General features: G+C 34.6%; 1 protein-coding gene across 3 annotated transcripts in view; it reads left to right on the forward strand.

The window, feature by feature from the left end:
• sp7 (Sp7 transcription factor) overlaps window positions 1–20115 on the forward strand; it is a 51331-nt gene that overhangs the window by 26390 nt on the left and 4826 nt on the right. The window contains exons 2-3 of one of the 3 annotated variants that reach the window (NM_212863.2): window positions 1965–2130; window positions 13853–14649. In NM_212863.2, coding sequence (NP_998028.1) covers window positions 2110–2130; window positions 13853–14649 — 818 coding nt within the window. In that variant the 5' untranslated portion in view covers window positions 1965–2109. Of the gene's footprint in view, window positions 1–1964; window positions 2131–13852; window positions 14650–20115 lie in introns of those variants that run through there. The other 2 variants (XM_073952781.1, XR_012407277.1) reach the window with 2 other exon arrangements.

Raw genomic sequence — 20115 nt, forward strand, 5'->3', positions numbered from 1 at the left:
AAAATGGTTCCTGCACACATCACAGCATCACATCACTCATGTCTTTTTTAAGATGTAAAAAACATTTCCAGTTTGTAGATAGATAGATAGATAGATAGATAGATAGATAGATAGATAGATAGATAGATAGATAGATAGATAGATTGATTGATTGATTGATTGATTGATTGATTGATTGATTGATTGATTGATAGATTGATTGATTGATTGATTGATTGATTGATTGATTGATATGTCTGTTGTTTTGCCTTCATATTTGATCAATGTTAATAAAATTACAATCTTTCAGCATTACCAAAAATAGTGTGGGCCATTTTGAGCTTTAGGGGAAACAAACATGCATAACTGCTTACATTTGTTCATAAAAATATATAAATAAATGAATTTACTAATGTTTTGCATCTTACACTTTACATACCTGAAACCTACCTACAGCATTTATTCATTGTTGCTCTTACAGTTGTGTAAATTGCTTCCTTGTCCTCATTTGTAAGTCGCTGTGGATAAAAGTGTCTGCTAAATGACTAATGCAGTTGAAGTCAGAATTATTAGCCCCTTTTTGATTTTCTTTTTCTTTTTTTAATATTTCCCAAATGATGTTTAACAGAGCAAGGACATTTTTACAGTGTGTCTGATAATATTTTTTCTTCTGGAGAAAGTCTTATTTGTTTTATTTCAACTAGAATAAAAGCAGTTTTAATTTTTTTTAAAAAACAATTTTGGGACAAAATTATTACCCCCTTAATCCTAAAATTGTTTTCAATAGTCTACAGAACAAACCATCGTTTTACAGTACCTTGCCTAATACCCTAACCTGCCTAGTTAACCTAATTAACCTAGTTAAGCCTTTAAATGTCACTTTAAGCTGTATAGAAGTGTCTTGAAAGATATCTAGTCTAATATAATGTGCTGTCATCATGGCAAAGATAAAATAAATCAGTTATTAGAGATGAGTTATTAAAACTATAATGCTTAGAAATGTGCTGAAACAATCTTCCCTCCATTAAACAGAAATCAGGGAAAAAAATAAATGGGCGCTAATAATTCAGGGGGGCTAATAATTCTGACTTCAACTGTAATTCTTATGACGCTTGTGAGTCCTGCTAGGTTAGTATGTTGTTTTTATTACAGTTTTTTTGTCTAACATTCAGAAGTTGTTAACAAAAAAGTAGCAGCCTACTTTTTGTGACATATCCTTGACGCGTAAATCAATCATATTATCATATGAGCTTATTAAAATTTCTATTCCGGTGATCGGTGGCTGTGGTGGTTGGGATATTCGTCACGTGATTTCTGTTCGACAGCGTTTTTTGAGTTGTCTGATCGACTTTTTGTTGCTTCAAGAAATGTAATAACAGATAGGCCTACATGTATAGGTGATCTGTAAAAACGATGCATACTTTTTCTAGAACCCCATCCTTTGTCTTTGGCTACTTTGAACGTATGAGTTTAAACTACGTATGGCTAATCTAAGCGACTAGCGGGGTGCTAGCAACTATAGCACACAGCTGTCTTCTATTTAGAAAGCCAGCAGGTTGAACACTCGAGACCAATACACCGCACGAGTGTCTGACAGAGTAACCATGAGACAGCATTATCTGGCCTTTTATTCCGAGCACAAAACACAACCATACTGTACCACCGGGGTGCACACAACCCTCGATAATGGCCAATATTTTACTAACCAAGGAAACATTGAGCTTAAACCATTGAAGCACAAACACACACACACATAACCTTTATAACGAAAACATCCAAACTAATATAGCACATGAATCAACTCTAAACGTTTCCTATAATGCAGCTGTGGAACAGCTCATTACAATATTTAATTATGAAACGAAAACCCCAAGAATCAAACCCCACAAACAATTGTCAATATAAGTTCACTGTAGGTCTCTCTCTCTCTCTCTCTCTCTCTCTCTCTCTCTCTCTCTCTCTCTCTCTCTCTCTCTCTCTCTCAGTTCATCAGGAGGCGGGTCTCCTCTTTTCTCTGCTCCTCATAGAGCCGTCGCTCCTGTTTTTGACGGTATTTGTTTCAGACTCCGCGGACCGCCAGCTCTCCTCTCCCGCTTTTGGATTGACCCTCACTGGACTGCTTCCTCCGGGATGGCCGCGTCGATTCTGGAGGTACGGAAAACTCACTGCGATCTCACAGCTGCTCTTATACACAAGTAGACGATTTATTAAAGTCAGTAAACTTCAAACGTGGTCTCTGCTTTAGAAGTTGTGTTCAGATACGGTTGCATTATTGGGTTTATTTGCGATTTGCTATGTTTATTACAGTCTTAAAAGTTTTTGTTTCTGTAAGAATGAAGTGAAGTATGTTCATGTTTGATGAACTAATAAGGATAAAAGTATATATTTCATACATGTTATTAAGACACATCTAAACTTAGCACTTAATTGGAAGTTTTGTTCTGATACGGTTCAATTATATGCGATGATTACTGCATGTTAACTCAGCATAAGTTATTTAGTAGTTTTTATCAAATTATAGTATCCCATGTTGATGTTTTTTGATGAACTAATAAAGACAAATATTTATATTTAATCAATTTTATCAGTGTACACGGAAAAGGAAGCTCATGTTGCAATAGTTTTGCATTAATTATGCCATTTAAAGTTCATCAAATTACTTTTTAAAGTGTTTAAAGGATGTTTTAGTGTTTTAAAACACTATTACACTTATCTGAATGACAAAAAAAGATATGTCAATTCATTTCCCAGTACTGGGTTGTGGCTGGAAGGGCATCCGCTGCATAAAACATATGCCAGAATAGTTGGTGGTTCATTCCGCTGTGGCAACCCCAAGCCAAAACTAAACTAAGCCGAAGGAAAATGAGTGAATAATTATTTTATTTTATTTTTTTGTTTAAAACTTAAAGGGACAGTTCACCCCAAATTAAAATGTACTCACTGTTTACCTAAGTGGTTCCAAAACCTCCTGAGTTTGTTTCTTCTGTTGAATACTGAACACCTACAGTAGGAAAAACAAATACTACAGGTTTCTCACATTTTTCAAAATATCTTCTTTTGTGTTTAACAAGAAATGGAGGTTTGAAACAAGTAAAGGATGATGAGAATCATTACAGAATATGAATTTCTGGGTGAACTACCCCTTTAAGGACCACTGGAAAGCTTTCGTTTTTTTGTAGTGCTAAGTTTGTTGCAACTCAGTCAAAAACTGTCAAACTTGTGACCAAAGAGGTTGGCCAGCATTGTAGACATTGAATTATGAAAAAACTAGGAGATGAGGACATAAAACTCTTGCGGCGATGGTTTTGGATGCAGGCATCACATTTAAGCTCCACGCGGTAATGGAGAGCAATTAACCTGGAAACGGGAGCAGAACCTGTGCCAGGATCAACCACACACACTCAGCGGGAAATATCATCACACACACTGAGCCTTACTCATTCATTTATCATCACTTCCCAACGGAAAGTAGGGTAGACCACTGCCATCCCAAATCAAGCAAAGTCCAAGCGTAGTCTGTATAACTTTGACTTAACTGCTTAAAGTTAGAGCTTTGGGGATGCTGAAATGCCAATCGATTTAATTTAACATTCTAAACCGAGAGCTTTTCAGTGCATTTTGTCTTATTTCTACACTATTTACGTTTCCTCGTGAGATCAGGCTGGTAAAAATATCTGTTAACTAACACTTTCTGTATTTAGTGTTTCACAAGTGTTTATCTGCGGTTGTGAATTGCATTATGGGATGTTGATCTCTGCTCTGTTCACTTTAGATGTTGAAATTTAACTTTGCAGTTAAAGAAAGTGACTTTTATTGACATCTTAGTCGTTTGAAATGCATAATATAACATATAAGAAATAATATACAGAGACATAAGTCCAAGCAAAATAAATAAAAAATAAATACAACACCAACCCAGACAATATAGCAAGTTAAACTATTAAAAATGTTCATAAAAGACAATTTTTCAAACTTTTCAGGGTTAAAAATCATTGAAAAAAAAAGATCAAGCACCCAGAATGCAATGCAAAAACATAAATAAATAAAGATACAACGCTTAAATAAAAGCATGAATCACAAAATACAGAAAACTGCTAATTTACGGATTTTTTTACCATGAGATATCTCAAAATTAGATCAAGAAGTATTTTCTAGACAAGTTAAAATGTTGTTTTTAAAACTCAAATTAAAGTTGAGATTTTGAGTTACAGATTTTCTATAAAACTAGCAAAATAATCTACCAATATGAAAAGCAACAGGGTTCATTTTGACAGCAAATTTTGATTTAGTCTTAGTCCTCTGACTAAAATTCAATTTTATTTCATGCTAAAATGCCAGTCGTTTCCTTAATTTAACATTCTAAACCCCGAGATTTTCAGTGCATTTTGTCTTATTTCTACACTATTTACGTTTCCTCGTGAGATCAGGCTGGTAAAAACATCTGTTAACTAACACTTTCTGTATTTAGTGATTCACAAGTGTTTATTTGCGGTGGTGAATTGAATTATGGGATGTTGATCTCTGCTCTGTTCACTTTAGATGTTGAAATTTAACTTTGCAGTTAAAGAAAGTGACTTTTATTGACATCTTAGTCGTTTGAAATGCATAATATAACATATAAGAAATAATATACATAGAGATAAGTCCAAACTAAATAAATAAAAAATAAATACAACACCAACCCAGACAATATAGCAAGTTAAACTATTAAAAATGTTCATAAAAGACAATTTTTCAAACTTTTCAGGGTTAAAAATCATTGAAAAAAAAGATCAAGCTCCCAGAATGCAATGCAAAAACTGAAATAAACAATGATACAACGCTTAAATAAAAGCATGAATCACAAAATACAGAAAACTGCTAATTTACGGATTTTTTTACAGTGAGATATCTCAAAATTAGGTCAAGAAGTATTTTCTAGACAAGTTAAAATGTTGTTCTTAAAACTCAAATTAAAGTTGAGATTTTGAGTTACAGATTTTTTTTCATAAAACTAGCAAAATAATCTACCAATATGAAAAGCAACAGGGTTCATTTTGACAGCAAATTTTGATTTAGTCTTAGTCCTCTTTGCATTTTGTCTTATTTCTACACTAAAAAATATCTGTTAATTAACACTTTCTGTATTTAGTGATTCACAAGTGTTTATCTGCGGTGGTGAATTGCATTATGGGATGTTGATCTCTGCTCTGTTCACTTTAGATGTTGAAAATTCAACTCTGCGGTTTAACAAAGCGACTTTTATCGACATTTTAGTAGTTTGAAATACATAATATGGCGTATAAAAAATAATATATAAAGAAATAAGTCTGTAAAATTACAGAAATTGTACTGGCACTTTATTATAAGGTTTTTGTAGTGTAACATACAACACCAACTCAGACCATATTTCACTGCAAACTATTAAAAGTGTTCATAAAAGTCACCTTTTAAAACTTTTTAAGGTTAAAAGTTGATGAAAAGAAGAGCAAGCTGCTATAATGCAATGCAAAAACAGAAATAAACAAAGATACAAAGCATGGATAAAAGCACGAATCACAAAATACAAATAACTGCTAATTTACAGATTTTATTTAAGTAAAATATCTCAAATTTAGATCACAAAGAATTTTTTAGACAAGCAAAAATACTGTTTTAATAAGTCAAATTAAAGTTTAGAGTTAGAGTTTGCCAATATGGTAAGCAACAGTGTTAATTTAGACAGCAAATTTTGATTTAGTTTTAGTCGATTAATTCCATTTTAATTTTAGTCTTCTGAATGGTTGATTAGTCAAGTTGAATAAATCTACTCTAGATTTAGTTGACTGCAATATATTTGGTTTAATTTGTGTTGTTTAATTAAAATGTAGTATACATTTATTTATACAAAACTTAAAATTAAACAAAACAGTGTCATCAAAATATAACCTTTCCATTGAAGACCAAAAATTAGATATGCATTGTTTATTTATATCATAAGTAATAAGTAAAATTATCCACATGTAAGAACAGCAGCCTACTGAAAATGCAGGATTATTTTGCCAACACTTTATTTTAAAGTGGTAAAATATTAGTCTTTTAACCAGTCTCTTGAACAGTTTCAACCTATTCAATCTTTGAAAGGGCTTAAAATAGTCCACTTTGCAGCCTAGCAAGCTTTACTCTTGTAGTTGGTGTTACAGTAGTTGGTGCTTAGATATAGCTCTGATTAAATAAGTAATGATGATATTTGACTGGCAAATGATAATGTATTACATATAAAACATCCCTCAATCACATTCCCGTCTCGTTTTTATTAGTCTACAAAAAATATCAGCATATTTGAATTGCAGTTGTCGTCATCATTACTTAATATTTATTTAGTTTTCGTAGAGTTTTTGTCAGTAGAAGCTTGTTTGCTACGGAAATTAAGCGAAGCGAAATTAACAAGCAAAAATATAACAACTTATTTCAAGGGATTTTACTACTTATTTTGCAAACAAGATTCTTTCACTTACCCCATTGGTAGATTGCTTGTTTTCAGGGAAAAACTCATCAAATTTTTATGCATTATTTCAGAAAACAAAACATTATTTACTTCTCTGTGAAATGCTTCTTAATTTAAGAATTTTTAAATATTTAGACTTGAAGCAAGACTTAAACTCCAAGTAAGAAAAGCATTTATTGCAGTGTAATCTTGAATTACTCATTATTGACTGTAAACATGGTTACCACATGTTTTTCCTGTGGCTGCGTTCATGCTCTGGCATTAAACACGGTAAATACTTGTGGAATCACGTTTAGATCATTCATTCATTAGTTTTCCTTTGGCTAAGTCCCTTTTTTTGTTAGGGGTCGCCAGAGCGGAATGAACCACCAATTATTCCAGCATATGTTTTATGCAGCGGATTCCCTTTCATCTGCAACCCAGTACTGGGAAACACCCATACACACTCATTCTCTCACACACACACTCATATACTACAGTCAATTTAGTTCATCCAATATATAGCGCATGTGTTTGGACTTTGGGAGAAACCGGAGCACCCGGAGGAAACGGGGATAACATGCAAACTCCACACAGAAATGACAACTGACCCAGCTGGGACTTGAACCAGTGACTTTCTTGCTGTGAGGCCACAGTTCTAACCACTGAGCTACCATGTTGCCCTCGTTTAGATGAGTGATTTCAGGGAAAGGATTGATCTCTAGAGCACTGATTGACAGCACAATTAAAGGAGTATATAGCTACTAAACAATGGTTTATCCTCAACAATATCATTTTGTTGTAGCATCGCCTGATTTGTGTGGACGGATGCTCACTATGGTGATCTAAATAAACATGTTGGACAGGAACTCCATGTGTGGTGACATTAATTATTGTGTTGTCAGAGGTGCTGCATATTTCAGTCTAGACTAATAGCGCAGGAAGGATGTTTACGCAAGCCTTTTTTATGGTGGACAACATTGTAATGGCTAGTTGAGTGCTGTAAAACTATTTAGTTTGAGTCGCTTCTCTCTCATCAATGCTTTGTGGAGCTAGTGCATGCAAATGCCAAGCTTGCCATGAAGGAAATAAAGTCTGCAGTAAAATAGCGAAACCTTTTTTCAGGTTGTTTGTGGAGGCGCAAATGCCAGAAAAATTGAAATTTTGTTTTTGTTTCTTGTTCAAATATCTAAAAACTCTTAAATCAAGAAGCTTTTTCTAGACAAGCAAACAATACTGTCTTGTTTTAGGAAATAATATGTCAACATTATGTGAGTTTTTCATTAAATAATCTGCAATAATGAGTAAGCTAAATTATTTTGTTTTTATTTTGAAGTTTGATTATTTTGCTCCCTCTAATGGCAGATTATTTTGCTTGTTTTAAGGAAAAACTCAGTTGATTTGGTCATATTGTTTCGTAAAACAAGACTGTTTGTTTTGCTTTATTCAAACTCATTAATTAATGCGCTGTGCATTAACATGAACCAACAATAAACAACTGTACTTTCATGAACTAACTTGAACAAATACTGTAATAAATGAATTGTTTATTGTTTCTTCATGTTAGCAAATGCAAGTTTTCACTAAAATAGCGAAACATTTTCTTAGGTTGTGGAGGCTTCACTGCCACAAATGCTGGAGTTTTTATCTTGTTTCTAGTCCAAATGTCTAAACGTTTAGAAGACAAGAAAAAAATTGTTGATGTTTTTTTTTAAAGAAATAATATGCCAAAAATGTGGATTTTTTTTAAATTAAAACAAGCTAAATAATCAGCAAAAACTAAATAATTTTGTTTTTAATTCAAAGTTTGATTATTTTGCTTACTACATTGGCAGATTATTTAGCTTGTTTTAAGGAAAAACTTACTATATTTTGGCATATTTTTTCTTAAAACAAGACTATTTGTTTTGCTAGTCTAAAAAAATGCTTATTCACTATAAAAGCCGGTATCTTTACAACAGCTATTTAATTATACACGGTCACAAGACAAAAATATCATACTATCATACACCCGGCGCAATGTGGCGCAAGGCGCAGCGCAATACTCTTTTGCTACTTTTAGCTTGGCGCAAGGGTCATTTTGAGGTGTTGCGCCACACTGTTTAAATAGCAAATGCATTTGCGCTCAAATGTGCGCCCATTGGCGTTCTGGTCTAAAAAAGCAGGCGTGTTTTGGTGCGTTGCTATTTTGAGAAACTGTAAAAAGTCTGATCTTTAGACCAGAACAAAGTCGGTCTATTGTCTGGCGCAAAGTGCACCTGGCTTACACACTACACACAAGATGTAGAGCAATACGCAAATATCTTTACATATGAAAAATATATAAATATATAATATCCTAAGGATATATATATTTATATATATATATATATATATATATATATATATATATATATATATATATATATATATATATAAGGATATATGCAGGATATAAATATAAATGATTAAAATATTACAAAACATATTAATTTCTGGCCTACATGAAGATTTAAAAACCACTGCCTTACTTTCTTCATCTCGGGAGGCTTTTTCAGTTCATTCAATTTGCTTTTGTATAATGTTATTATTATCAGCAGTATTATTTATTATATCCATATTTATATTTGTTTTATTAAAAACAAGCTTAGATTTGCCCACCTGTCAGGTTTTAGACCATATGGGGCACAGCATGTGTTTTAGGATATAACTCAGGTTTTTGAGCACATTTTGTTATTATTGTTCATTTATTCGTTTGCTGGAAATTAGAACTGAATTTAGAAATAGTTTTGAAACAAATCTTTGCGCTTAACAAACTAAATGTATTTATTTATAGACTAATTGATGTCTGTGTGTAAAGGTTTCCCTATCCACGAGCGCAAAAGCGAAAGTGAACTTACTTTACGTCAAAACGCGCTTATGGCGCGACGCAGCTGGCTCTTAAAGGGAATGGGAGATGAGACTCTCATTGGTTTATTCTCAAAACACACCTATAACTCATTAAGAAAATAATCTCAACCCTTTTAGACCATGCACCATGGCCCAAAGCGGATTTTTCCGTCCTTAAATTAGCAAAAATGCGTTCTGACACGCCCTGAAAGCGTTTGCGCCCTGCGATTTGCGCTCTGCGCATGGACCATCAAAATAGAGCCCTATCTGTTAAGCAATACTTGGAAAATATATATATTTTACATTTAACTTCTACATGAGAGCAAATAATTTTGACTTCAACCGTACGTTCTCTGTGTTTTTACTGCAAATGTCACCTGCATAACACGGCAATTGCTCTTTACATTTTATTAATCGTCTCGTTCACACTTTACAATTCATTAGTAAATGCATCTGAATATGAACAATACTTGTACAGCATTTATTAATCATAGTTCAACATTTACCAATGCCTTTTTTAAAATCAAAATTCATACTCGTTATCATTAGTTAATGCATCGTGAGTTAACATGAACCAACAACAGTGTTTTCATTAACTAACTCAAACAAAATACGGTGATAAATCTATTGTTCATTGTTTGCTCATGTTAATAAATGCATTTATTCCATGCAAATGTCAAGCTTTCCATGAAAAAAATAAATATTTCAGCACAATAGCGAAACCCAGGTTGTTTGTGGAGGCTTCACTGCCAAAACTGCTGGAATTGTTGTCTTGTTTCTAGTCCAAATGTCTAAACAGTCTTAAATCAAGAAGCTTTCTCTAGACAAGCAAAAAATATATATTCTTTAAGAAATAATATGCCAAAATTATGTGAGTTTTAAATTAAAACAAGCAAAATAATCTGCAATAATAAGTGAGCTAAATAATTTAGTTTTCACTTTAAAGTTTGATTGTTTTGCTTTCCTCAATGGCAGATTATTTAGCTTGTTTTAAGAAAAAACTCACCTAATTTTGTCATATTGTTTTTTTAAAACAAGACTGTATGTTTTGCTTGTCTAGAGAAAGCTTCTTGATTATAAAAGCCCTTTTAAATCAACTATTAAAATATGCACGGTCACAAGACAATAAAAGTTATTAAAATTGTTATATTTACAAATAAAGCCTCTGTTAAGCAATAAATATTTAACATTTAACTTGCACGAGAACTAATTATTTTGACTTCAACCGTACGTTCTCTGTGTTTACTGCAAATGTCACGCGCATAATGCTGCAATTGCTCTTTATATTTTATTAATCGTCTCGTTCACACTTTACATTAAGGCTTCATTAGTAAATGCATCTGAATATGAACAATACTTGTACATTTATTATTCACAGTTCAACATTTACCAATGCCTTACTCAAATCCAAATTCATGCTCTTTAGCATTAATGCACCGTAAGTTAACAAGAATTAGTAATAAACATCTCTATATCCATTCACTGAGATGGAAAAAATACTGTAACAAATGTATTGTTCATTATTTTTCCATGTTATTAAATGCAATGAGCAATTCCATGCAAATGTCAACCTCGCCATGAACATAATAAAGTGTTCACCAAATTATTGAAACCCTGCAAAAATACTCAAAAATGTTTCTGTCAATGTTTTAAAATAATTTAATTTAATTTATCAAAGTCGCACAATTTACAATTTCACATCTGTCACTCCCATAACCCTTTCTTTTTCCTCATAAATGCAAAAATATATAATAAAGTAAATCATTTCTGTTGGATAGAGAGCAGACTCCTGTTGATTAGCAGTTTCTTTTGGGTTGTGCAGTTTAATTCACAGAATTTCTACAAAGTATGTTGTAAACTGAAATCTCGCAGACTTTTTTTTCTCACATCCATAACTCATGCTTATTTCTCTTGTTTAAAATATAAAACACATTTGCACATTGAAATTTTTGCTGATTTCTCTAAATCTGGTGAGTTGTTCTGTGAAATGCAAACAGTTTTAATATGTTAACATGTACAGGTGAAGTAAAAAAATATCCGCCCTCCTTGTATTCTTTTTTAATATTTCCCAAGTAATGTTTAACAGAGCAAGGAAATTTCCACGGTATTCCCCATAATATTTTTTCTTCTGGGGAAAGTCTTATTTCTTTTAGTTTGGCTGGAATAAATGCAATTAAAAGCAATTTTATGGTCAATATTATTAACCCCCTTGTCTACAGAACAAACCGCTTGTTGTCCAGTGACTTTCCAAATTAACCTAAATTAATCTAAAAAACTTAGTTAAGCGAAGGCAACACTGTGGCTTAGTGGTTAGCCTCACAGCAAGGTCGCTGGTTTGAGTCCCTGCTGGGTCAGTTGGCATTTCTGTGTGGAGTTTGCATGTTCTCCCCGTGTTGGCGTGGGTTTCCTTTGAGTGCTCCGGTTTCCCCCACAGTCCAAACACATGCGCTATAGGGGAATTGATCAACTAAATTGGTCGTAGTGTATGTGTGTGTGTGTGTGTGTGTGTGTGTGTGTGTGTGTGTGTGTGTGTGTGTGTGTGTGTGTGTGTTTCCCAATACTGGGTTGCGCTGGAAGGGCATCCGCTGGGTAAAACATCTGCTGGATAAGTTTGCGGTTCATTCCGCTGTGGCGACCACTAATTAATAAAGAGACTAAGCCGAAGGAAAATGAATAAAGGAATGAATTTATTAATATTATTAGCCCCCTTGTCTACATAACAGGCTACTTGTTGTCCTGTGACTTTCCTAATTAACCTAAATAACTTGGTTAAACCCTAAAATTGCACTTTAAGCTGAACATTAGTCCCACCATAACACCTCATTCACCAGGGCGTCAGCTTCAACTCTTACCATTCACTTTGAATGGGTAAAGTCAGGTGTTGCCGAACTGTATTGTGGATCTGTCGCCGCCACTTCAGAGATGTTGCTCTCTGCAAAAGTTGGCACTTGCTCAACTTTTCAAGCACCGACGGAAGTTTCAGCCAATCAGATCGCTGTATGCAAATACACTAGCTCAAACAGTGGCCTATTGCTGACTAATTTCATTGGCTGACGCTGCTATGAAGATCGCGTCAGCCCCAACTTCAGACACGGCCTCTGTCAAGCGTTGACGCTGAAGCCCCTTGTGAATGGGGTGTAAGAACTAGTAAGATATTGTGCATAGTCACCTTGGCACAGACAAAATAAATCAGCTATTAAAACTATTGGGCTCTATTTTGACGGTCCATGCGCAGAGCGCAAAACGCAGAGCGCAAACGCTTTCAGGGTGTGTCAGAACGCATTTTTGCTAATTTAAGGACGGGAAAATCTGCTTTGCGCCGTGGCGCATGGTCTAAAAGGGTTGAGTTTATTTTCTTAATGAGTTATAGGTGTGTTTTGAGAATAAACCAATCAGAGTCTCATCTCCCATTCCCTTTAAGATTCAGCAGCGTCGCACCATAAGCACATTCACTATTTACAGGACGCAAAGTAAGTCTAAGTGGAAAAACTGAGCATTTCACTAGTTAACAGTAAACAGAAAACAGTTAAACAGAGCATCTACTGCGTGAGAATGAGAGATAATGGATCACTTTCACTTTCGCTCTTGGATAGGGAAACCTTTACGCACAGACATCAATTAGTCTATAAATAAATACTTTTGTTTGTTAAGCGCAAATATTCGTTTTAAAACTATTTCTAAATTCAGTTCTAATTTCCAGCAAACGAATAAATGAACAATAATAACAAAATGTGCTCAAAAACCTGAGTTATATCCTAAAACACATGCTGTGCCCCATATGGTCTAAAACCTGACAGGTGGACAAATCTAAGCTTGTTTTTAATAAAACAAATATAAATATGGATATAATAAATAATACTGTTAATAATAATAACATTATACTAAAGCAAATTGTTATGAATGAACTGAAAAAGCCTCCCGAGATGAAAAAGGCATGAAGGCAGTGGTGTTTATATTCATGTAGGCTAGAAAATAATATGTTTTGTAATATTTTAATCCTTTATATTTATATTCTATATCTATTCTTATTATATCCTATATATATCCTTAATATTTACATTTTTTCATATGTAAAGATATTTGCCTATTGCTCTCTTGTGTGTGTATTAAGCAGTGTGTAAGCGAGGCGCAACTCTGCGCTGGAGTTTAGACCGGGTTTGTTTTGGTCTAATGAAAAATCTATTATAGTTTCTCAAAATAGCAACGCGCCAGCGGTCCGCCTCAGAACGCCTTCCTTTTTAGACCAGAACACCTATGGGCGCACATATGAGCACTAATGCATTTGCTATTTAAACAGCGTAGCGCAATGCCTCAAAACCACTCTTGCGCCAAGCTGAACTCGCAAACAAGTATTGCACCAGGCCTTGCGCCACATTGCGCCGGGTGTATGATAGGGCCCTTTATGTCAGAAAAAACAACTCTTCATTAAGAAACACTTGGAAATTTTTTCTTTTAAAGAAATAAAATGTCACAGGAGGCTCGCTGTCAATTCATGTTTCAAGTTTTAACTGTGAATGTCGCATGCATAACACTGCAATTACTCTTTAAATCTCTTCTCAGGAGGAAACACGTTATGGATCCAGTCCCTTGGCTATGCTAACTGCGACCTGCAACAAATTCGGGAGCACCAGTCCAGTCCGAGATTCTGCCACACCTGGTAAACCGGGAAGCACCATCCCTATTAAAAAGGCCTACAGCATGACTTCTGAACTCCAGAGCGCTAAAAACGGACGCAATGAAAGCGTCGCGGACTCTTACACCGGCTCATTCAGCTCAAGCGGAGGCTTGCTAACACCAACTGGAAGTCCTCCACCGGCTCCAACAGGAGCGTACGGCTCCGAATACAACCCATTCTCCACTTTCCAGACCTCCAGTGTTTCCCAGGACCCTTCGCTTTTGGGATCCAAAGCCACTGCGGATTGCCTTACAAGCGTCAATACTTATTTAGACATGACGCATCCTTACGGCTCATGGTACAAAGGCATCCATCCAGGAATCACTGCGTCTCCTGCTAACGCCACGTCTTCTTGGTGGGATGTCCATACTAATGCCAACTGGCTAAGTCCAGGGCAGGCTCAGCCAGATAGTCTCCAAGCACCACTGCAGCCGGTGGCTCCTCAAGCATCGCTCAATCCTCAAATGCCGAGTTACACTCCTGATTTCACGCCATTGAATCCGGCTCCGTATCCATCCGTAGGCTTGAGTTCTTCCTCACACTTGCTCCAATCTTCACAGCACATGCTCCCGCAGGACATGTACAAACCCAAGCCCGTCCCGACATCCGGGATCCTGGATAACTCAATGGGGCTCAAATCAGCTCGTGGTTCTGGATACGCCGCTGGGTCTACCACCGGGAGGTATGTGATTTTAGTGTTGCGGTTAGTTGCTTTTAGCATGATTGTGTTAAACTAAGGTGTCAAAAAGGTATAACAGGTACAGTTGAAGTCAGAGTTATTAATTAGGGATGTACGATATATCGGCGGCCATATCATTATCGGCCGATAAGTGCTATTTTTAAGATTATAGCATTTTAAACAGTGGTTTGACAGCGATTGACAGCAAGAACGAACACAGAAGCGTTGATGCGACGTGTTCAAAATAATCTTAAACGCCAAATAGGATGAACTTATGTCGATTTTCCTAAAATAATACATTCTGTATCTAGCTTTTCACTTGTTCGGTGGCTCTGAACTGTCAAAACACCTCTAAAAAAAGGCTTTTTCGAACATGACGTATTTGTACACATGTACATCACTGTAACACGTTTTATTCAAGAACATATGAGCTGGTTTTAGTCCTTAGCTCTTTCATTTTCATTTTGTTTAAAATATATTTACATTGCTTGTTGATTAAATCCCCTTTTGTTATTTAACCTTTTTAATTTTACGCAACAGTCAATTTGCCTGCTAATTTGCTATGAAGAAAATGAAATAATGTATTTTTTGCATGCTGATTTGTGTGAAATCGTGATTATAAGTCTTTATAATCACTTTGTAATTTTGAAATCATAGCTTTTTTGCTTTGAGTATAGGCTATTCAGTACAAAAGAGCGGAGTTTCAGCTTTTATGAAGTTTGCTGTATAAAAATATAACATTTCGAAATATTTTTAATTATCCGCCTATATATATCGGCTATCGGCCTCCAAGTCTGAAGAATTATCGGTTATCGGTAACGGCCTAAAAATCCATATCGGTGCATCCCTATTATTAACCCTTCTAAACACATTTGTAAACATGCAAACTTTTCAGGATGGATGGTGGCCATTGTGAAGTCGGCCATCTTGAATCCAACTTTTGTTTTATCAATAGGAGGAGGGTCATGTGACACATCAAACTTATCGGAAATTTCACAAGAAAAACAATGGTGTGCTTGGTTTTAACGTAGCTTTATTCTTTCATGAGTTACTTACACGTTTCTGACCACTTAAAAAATGTGTTCATTGTGCTGCCCATTGTGTTGGATTGTCAATGCAACCCTCTTCTCCCACTCTTATTGGTTATTATTATTTTCTTGGTGACCAAAAATTCACTGAATCTCTAATATGGACACAATTATACAATCGTGTTGTTTCATATTTCTGCTGTGTGATTGGCTCTTAGGATCAATTTCAAGGAATAATGTCCAGAGCTTATCATCGGTATCAACGTAAATTTTATTGCGATTCGATATGATGTTGTTAATCGGCCCAGCCCTAAAACAGACCTAATATTCCCCTTTATTTGTATAGCGCTTTACAATGTGGATTGTGTCAAAACAGCTTCACATATAAGATTATAGTGAATGTAAACAGTGTCAGTTCAGTTTTCAGAGTTTAAGTTCAGTTCAGTTTAGCTGGTTTAATATATTCACTGCTGAGAGTCCAAACACTGAGGAGCAAATCCATTGATGTGCAGCTCTACAAGTCCCGAACCATGCAAGCCAGTGGCGACAGCGGCAAGGAAAAAACTTCACCAATTGGCGAAAGTGAAGGATAAAATCCTTGAGAGAAACCAGACTCAGTTGGGCACGACCATTTCTAATAATTAATTAATAATTAATCATTTTTAATAATGGTTCTATAAAATAAATAAAAACTGCTTTCATTTTAGCTGAAGTAAATGAAATAAGACTTTCTCCAGAAGAAAAAATATTATAGGAAATACTGTGAAAAATTCCTTATTATGTTAAACATTATTTGGGAATTATTGGAAGAAAAAAATTACAGGAAGGTGAATAATCTTACCTTCAACTATATAATACAGTGCAAAAAATGTTTTTCTCACTTGGTGTTTTAGTCTTGTTTTTAGAACAGATATCTAAAACATCTTAAATCAAGAAGCATGTTGTAGACTGGTAAAAAAAATTGTTTTGATTTTAGAAATATTGTGTCGAAATCAAAAGTTTTTTTTTCTTTTAACAAGCAAAAATAATCCGCCAATAGTACAAGATGAATAAATTTGTCTTTGCTTCAGTTCGATTATTTTTCTTATCCCAATGGCAGATTATTTTGCTTGGCTTAAAGGAAATCTCACTTAATTCTGACTTATTATTTCTGAAAACAAAACTGTGTTTCATACTAGAATAGAAAATGCTTCTAGATTTAAGAATGTTTAGATTTTGGACTAGAAACCGAACAAATGCTTAGTTCATTGCTTTATTGCATATAGTAATCAACATTTTAAGTGGATCAAAAGTTATTTTTTAATTGTATGTTGTATCATATATTATATTGATAATTATGGGGGCTGTTCAATAGTTTTATGAAGAGTTTATATTGAACTTGTATACAGTATTCTGCTTTTGAAGTCAAATTAATAGCTAAATAATCAAAGTACAATAGATAACACTTTACAATAGTCTCATATACAAAAGCCTCATCAATAAACAATAGTGCATTTATGTTTTTCACAATGCATTAACTAACACTTTCAGGGCGTGTCTGAATCCACTTTTGTTAATATAAGAACGGGAAAATCTGCTTTGCGCCGTGGCACATGGTCTAAACGGGTTGAGTTTATTTTCTTAATGAGTTATAGGTGTGTTTTGAGAAAAAACCAATCAGAGTCTCATCTCCCATTCCCTTCAAGAGCCAGCTGCGTGATGTAAAGTAAGTGTAAGTGGAAAAACTGAGCATTTCACTAGCAAGAACACAGTTAAACAGAGCATCTACAGCGCGAGAATGAGAGATAAATTATTCACTTTCTCTTTCGCTATCGTGGATCAGGTAACCTTGTACTCACAGACATCAATTAGCCTATAAATAATTAATTTCGTTTGTTAAGTCTAAAGATTTGTTTCAAAACTATTTCTAAATTCAGTTCTAATTTCCAGCAAACGAATAAATGAACAACAATAACGAAGTGTGCTCAAAAACCTGAGTTATATCCTAAAACACATGCTGTGCCACATATGGCCTAAAACCTGCAGGTGGACAAATCTAAGCTTGTTTTTAATAAAACAAATATAAATATGGATATAATAAATAATACTGCTAATAATAATAACATTATACAAAAGCAAATTGTTATGAATGAACTGAAAAAGCCTCCCGAGATGAAGAAGGCATGAAGGCAGTGGTGTTTATATTCATGTAGGCTAGAAAATAATATGTTTTGTAATATTTTAATTCTTTATATTTATATCCTATATCTATTCTTATTATATCCTATATATATCCTTAATATTTACATTTTTTCATATGTAAAGATATTTGCATATTGCTCTACATCTTGTGTGTATTAAGCAGTGTGTAAGCGAGGCGCATAACTACTGCGCTCTGCACTGGACAGTAGACCGGCTTTGTTCTGGTCTATTGAAAAATCTATTATAGTTTCTCAAATTTGCAATACACCTCAACCATTTTAGACCAGAACACCTATGGGCGCACATATGAGCGCAAATGCATTTGCTATTTAAACAGCTTGACGGAAAACGTCAATACAACTCTTGCGCCAAGCTGAAACTAGCAAACAACAATTGCATTGCGCCTTGCGCCACATTGCGACGGGTGTATGATAGGGCCCATAGTCTTGTTTTAAGAAATAATATGCCAAAATTAAGTGAGTTTTTCCCTAAAACAAGCTTACTTAATCTAGCCTTATTATGCCTTAAAACAAAAAAATATTATTTACCGCTTATTTATTTAAGAATTGAATATATTTAGACGACAAACAAGACAAAAACTCATTTTGGAAAGGCATTTTTGCAGTTTACATAATAAATAATTATTCACAGTATTTTGAAGTGCCCATGATATCAATACGAACCCTTTTCACATTTGCGTATGTGAAAGCATTTCTCAGCAGCAGAAGTGGTCATAGTTGGTAAACTCAGATCGCAGTAAATAGGAGAGTACAGCAAATCATTTATTTACAATCTGAAGTAATAAAAGAAAACATGATGGTGTTATCAAGACTTTCAGAAAAAGGAAAACAATAGTGTGAGGCTGATAACAGGAGCCAGAGGAGAGAATAATGTCAGATTTACTGTCCTGCACCCACAGACGTTGCATTACAAACACTTCACTTAAGCGGTCATTCGTTTAGTGTAATTCGATGCGAAGATTATATAATACATACAGTTGAAGTCCTCCTGTGAATTTTTTTTTCTTCTGGAGAAAGTCTTATTTCGGCTAGAATAAAAGCAGTTCTTAATTGTTTTAAACCCATTTTAAGGTCACTATTATTTGCCCCCTTTATCAATATTAGTTTTGGATTGTCTCCAGAACAAACCACTATACAGTGACTTGCCTAATTACCCTAACTTTACCCTAATTACCCTAGTGAAGCCTTTAAATGTCACTTTAAGCTGAATTCTAGTGTCTTGAAGAATATGACTCTGGAGTCAGATCTGAGTTTTAACAGTCATGTCAAAGCAGACAGTAAATCAGCATACTATCATCTCAAAAACATTGCAAGAATCAGATGCTTTGTTTCCAGTGAAGACTCAGAGAAACTTGTTGATGCTTTTATCAGCAGCAGGATGGATTACTGTAATGGACTCCTCAATGGCCTTCCCAAAAAGACAGTCAGACAGTTGCAGCTCATCCAGAACGCTGCAGCCAGAATTCTGACCAGAACCAGAAAATCAGAGCACATCACACCTGTCCTCAGGTCTCTACACTGGCTCCCAGTTACATTCAGAATAGAGTTTAAAGTATTATTACTGCTCTATAAATCACTAAATGGCCTAGGAGCTCAATACATTACTGATATGCTCACTGAATACAAACTCAACAGATCACTCAGATCTTTAGGATCATATAAACTAGAAGTTCCAAGAGTTCAGTCAAAGCAGCTTTCAGCAACTAACAGCGCCCCCTGCTGCTGGAATCAGCTTTCTAGAAGTGATCAGATGTGCTCCAACATTAGGCACATTCACATCAAGACTGAACACACATCTGTTTAGCTGTGCCTTTACTGAATGAGCACTGTGCTGCGTCCGACAGATCGCACTATTATGTCTTTCTTTTCTTTTTCATTATCTTAAAACCTATTTTAACACATTTTAATTTGTTTTATCTGTTTTTTATTCTTATTTTTAGAATTCTTATTATTTGTTTTTATTTTCTTACACTCGTCTCTTGTATTCCTGTTTATGTAAAGCACTTTGAATTGCCCTTGTGTATGAAATGTGCTATAGAAATAAACTTGCCTTGCCTATCTAGTCTAATATTATGTGCTGTCATCAAGGTGAAGAGAAAATAAATCAGTTATCAGAGATGAATTATTAAAACTACACTGAAAAACAAACTACTCAAAGGTGATTTCTTGGATTTACTCTATTTTTACGTTAAGTGGTTGTAAACAATTTATTTGGGCTGAATTTAAACAAACAAATTAAG

Source organism: Danio rerio, chromosome 6 (assembly GCF_049306965.1).
Source record: "Danio rerio strain Tuebingen ecotype United States chromosome 6, GRCz12tu, whole genome shotgun sequence".
Taxonomy (NCBI): domain Eukaryota; kingdom Metazoa; phylum Chordata; class Actinopteri; order Cypriniformes; family Danionidae; genus Danio; species Danio rerio.